Genomic DNA, 4,195 nt, shown 5'->3' with positions numbered 1-4,195 from the left:
CTGTAATTAAATAAATCAGTAATAGATTAAAGTCTATTGGTTTTTGTAAACAAATAAAACATAATAACAGAAATAGAATTATAAAATAAATTGATCTTAATCAGAAATCTGTGTCTCACTTTGTTTTACCTTGTTTTATATCTAATTTACTATTCCTTCTATCTGTCTCATACTTCCCTTTAACACATTTATACTCTTTTTTCTTGCTAACACGTTAATATTGCATAAATAGCTTTTATAATTTTTTTTTAGATCAAATTTGTTACCTTTAATTAGGACGACTATGTGGCATTTGCGAAGCAAAGTTATCGCTTCAACAGAGTTTATTTTCAAATTCACCCATACTCGCCTAAAGCAATCTCAACATTCCAATTAACTCTTAGTTTGCGATGAGTATTTTTTATCCTTAGACATATCTATAACCATAAAATTACTTGGTTTTTTCCAAACTTTATTACATAAACTAATCAAACCATCGTAAGTAATCTTACCACTATTAACTAAATCTTTATATATTGTACCTATAATCTCACCTCTTTCATCAAACAAAATAAATAGATTACAATTTTCTCTATTATATTGTCTATCTAATGAAAATAGATTTTAATTAAGATATATCATATACAATTACCATTAAATATCTTGTTCTTTTTATCTCTAATAAATAAAAATCTGGCCTTCTTATCATTTTTTTCGCCATTTCGTTGATTTATGATGCAGGTTCCATGGTTAACGCTTACAATATCATTATATTGATCGGCAGTAAGAACAATTTTTAATTGATTAATCATAGTTTTGTCTGTTTGCTTAATAGATATGTTTCACCACATTCACTAGGTCCCATTATTACACATCTAAAGCTTTCTGGTAACGGAATATTTTCAATATCTTCAACATCATCAGTATCATCAATATCGATCAAATCAATATTACCATTACTATTACTAAAACTACCGTAATTATTGTTACTGTTACTATCGGCAAAATGATTAGTTGATTAATATCAAAATACAAACAATAACATTGTTCATATGATGCAACGTACGTTCTTTAATTAACCAAACTATTTGATGCATATTTAATCTCAAATCATTTCTCACCCAAATAGATTATATGTAAACAATAAGAGCAACAAAATGATTAATCAACAATTTTCATCAGAACAAAGATTGGCATATTCAATAAATTTTGGAGTGGTTCCCATGCCAAAATTATTTTAAGAAAGCGTTCGAGTTTTTTACCATCAGTAGGATGTAGTCAAACAATAATTTTAATATCAATTTCAGTAATTGCTTCAGGTATTGCATCTCCCATTACTACTTCAATTGTCATTAAACTTAAATCCTAGACAGTTTCTTTTGGGTACTACTCGTAGCGTCATTTTGAAGATCAAAAATATTAAGAAACTCTTTGAATGTTAGTTCAAACACTTTTATCCCCCTAAAACTACGTTGGGTTCTCTTTGCATTTACTATAATTTTAGTTAACGCCACTTTCTTTCATGAATGGGCGCCAGATGAAATCACTAATTTAGATGAAACATTTCAAGGATATGAGGAAAAGAGTACAGCTAAACCAAAACTCGACAAAACACCAACACACATAGTATTTATGGTGGTACCAATGCAGATCAGACACTTTTTTTAGACAGTATCTGGATTTATACAACACTCACACAAATATATGTGAACAGGTTTGCTCATCATCAACGAGGCCACTCCGTGGATGATTCAAACTTCGAAGATTTGCTGATTAAAGTAGATACTAACACAAACCCTAACACTAACATAAGCGCTAACACCAACATCTACACTAACACTAACAGCGATACTAACACAGATGTTAACAGCAACATTGACACCAACAGTGATATTTACGCTAACATTGATACTAGAGCTGATATTAACAATAATATTAACACTGATAGTAACAGTGATACTAAAATAATCACCAAAATTTTCGACGATGAAAAAAGTATAATTATAAAATTTGAAGGTCCAAAGGAATATTTAGGTTGTACTGTATGCTCTATTGATAAATTCACTAAGGAAAATAGAAAAGACTTCAAAAAATATTAGATAAGTGCTTGATGATTTGGCCGAAAAATTATGTAACAAAGATATGCGGCTAGGTTATAAAGCTGGTAGACACAATGGTATACAGACGAAAAAGACGTGTCATAAAACACTTCCAATAGGTAATCTACTTAGAGATAATACTCATACAGTATATATAAATAACAACAGGTAATAGGCCATTCTATTTAAAGGGATAGAAGATGCTTTTGACCTTAAACTTAATCTATATGCTATTGCTAGTGGATAAGATTCTGATAGTATTAAACCTAATCCAATAAGCATGAGCTTCCTTGACCTTCATAAAAACGGAAAAGCTTTATATGAATCTAATTAGATACAACGACTTTTAGTTTAAAAGATTCAATGACAAGTGATGAAGCAATTAACAGAATAGAATGTAGAAAACTCAGAACGATAATTGAAAATGATTTACAAAAGTTATTGATAAATATAATTAAATGTTCTACCTTGACTAATATATAAAATTTAAAAGTGTAAAGATACAAAATGATGTTCTAACTACAAAGAATATAAGTAGAGAATTGTATTCCTTAATGTCAGACACACTCTCACTTTTTTTGGTGCTGTAAACCTCATCTATAATATCACATCACCAAATTGAGATCCATAGTAAAAGCTGTTTGGATTGTTGCCGGTGGCGGTGCCACAGTTTTTCATACAGTCGATATGACTGTAAACAAAACAAGCAGAACAATTGCCGCAGACAATAGTAAACGTGTCATACTGTCGAAATGATCGCAAAAAGAACAAACAGAGGACTTGCCGCATACAATAGTAAGATTATAATGACAACAGTAAAGCTCCTTCGCAGATCAAAAATGATTGCAACAAAAAAAATATATCACAATTAAAAACACCGCCAACAATGATAATAACAATCATGGCTCTGAACTTATAGATACTGATAACAATAAAATTGTTCCAAAAGCAAGATGCCTCGATTATTAATTATAAACAAAGAGCCCTATGGATACAAAGTTATAATGAAATGAAAATGCTGTTTTGAGAGAGAGAAAGAGATAACTAGAAAACCAGACGAATTTTTAATAATGTTGAAAAATTTTCCAAAACTGTTGTTAAGTATGTGAAAACTTAACAGCTCCATTACCGATATAATAAAAAATATTTATCTAAAAAGAAAAAATCTTCCAACTCTCATTCTTACTGGCATTTATTTGCTCGTTTCATCACTTGAATTAAACAGTTTTGATGATATAGTTAAGTTTTTCGCTTTATAAATGTGGAATTTCCGGCCTTTAAAAGAAAATGTTCTATCTTTTTGCACTGTTCGTGGTAGGTATTTATTCGATGGTGTATATGTTAAAGAGAATGTGAACAGCATCAACAGCAACACCTGAACAACTGCAGCAACTTGAACAGCAAACGAATTTTTAACTCAAGAGAAGATAATAGAATGTTGCGTTCTTTTACTCGCACTCACTCTTTTTGGTGCTTTAAATTTCATCTGTAATGTCACATCATCAAATCCAGATCCGCCCATAAAAGCTCTTGTTGTTGATGCCGATGGCGGTGGCACGGTTTTTCATAAAGCCGATCTAATTGCAAATAATTCGTTTCATCACTTGAATTAAGACATGAGGTTCATGATATAATTAACTTTTTTTCCTTTATAAAATTGGAATGTCCCGCTTGTAAAAGAAAATCTTCTACCTATTTTCAAATGATAAGTCAATTCAATGCGAAACATAAAAGTAAAATTTTTTTGGCACTGTTCGTAGTAGGAGTTTATCAGATAGTGTATATTTTAAACAAACAGTCAGAACAATACCAGTGGGAACAACCACAGCAACAAGAACAGCAGTGAGAACATACACATCAACATCAATCATGACAGCATAAAAATTATCCTTCTTTAGAAGTTACTTTTAGCAATGAGAAACAACAGTATTTTAAGGATTTAAATTTTAATCTATTAAGAACGCATAGTTTAATCAAAAGCTTGATCCAAATGTTCAACAAAATTTTGCTTCAAATGCTAAACCAAATGTTTATTCAAATGTGAACCCAAATGTTAACCCCACTGCTTTTCCAAATGTTAATCAAATTATACTCCAAATGTTAACCCTGATCTTAGC

General features: G+C 30.4%; 1 protein-coding gene across 1 annotated transcript in view; it reads left to right on the top strand.

Annotated features, from left to right (window-relative positions):
• Nucleotides 1–3,457, top strand: part of LOC142338092 (uncharacterized) — a 57,690-nt gene extending 54,233 nt beyond the window's left edge. The window contains exons 7-9 of the mRNA XM_075387723.1: nt 721–728; nt 1,694–1,974; nt 3,426–3,457. Of these exons, the coding sequence (XP_075243838.1) occupies nt 721–728; nt 1,694–1,974; nt 3,426–3,457 (321 nt within the window). The remainder of the gene's footprint in view (nt 1–720; nt 729–1,693; nt 1,975–3,425) is intronic.
• The last annotated feature ends 738 nt before the right edge of the window (nt 3,458–4,195 follow it).

The sequence above is a fragment of the Convolutriloba macropyga genome, chromosome 4 (assembly GCF_964194025.1).
Source record: "Convolutriloba macropyga chromosome 4, txConMacr16.3, whole genome shotgun sequence".
In the NCBI taxonomy this organism is placed as follows: domain Eukaryota; kingdom Metazoa; phylum Xenacoelomorpha; order Acoela; family Convolutidae; genus Convolutriloba; species Convolutriloba macropyga.
The sequence above is the reverse complement of the archived record's forward strand: the minus strand, read 5'-3'. Positions and strand labels throughout refer to the sequence as shown.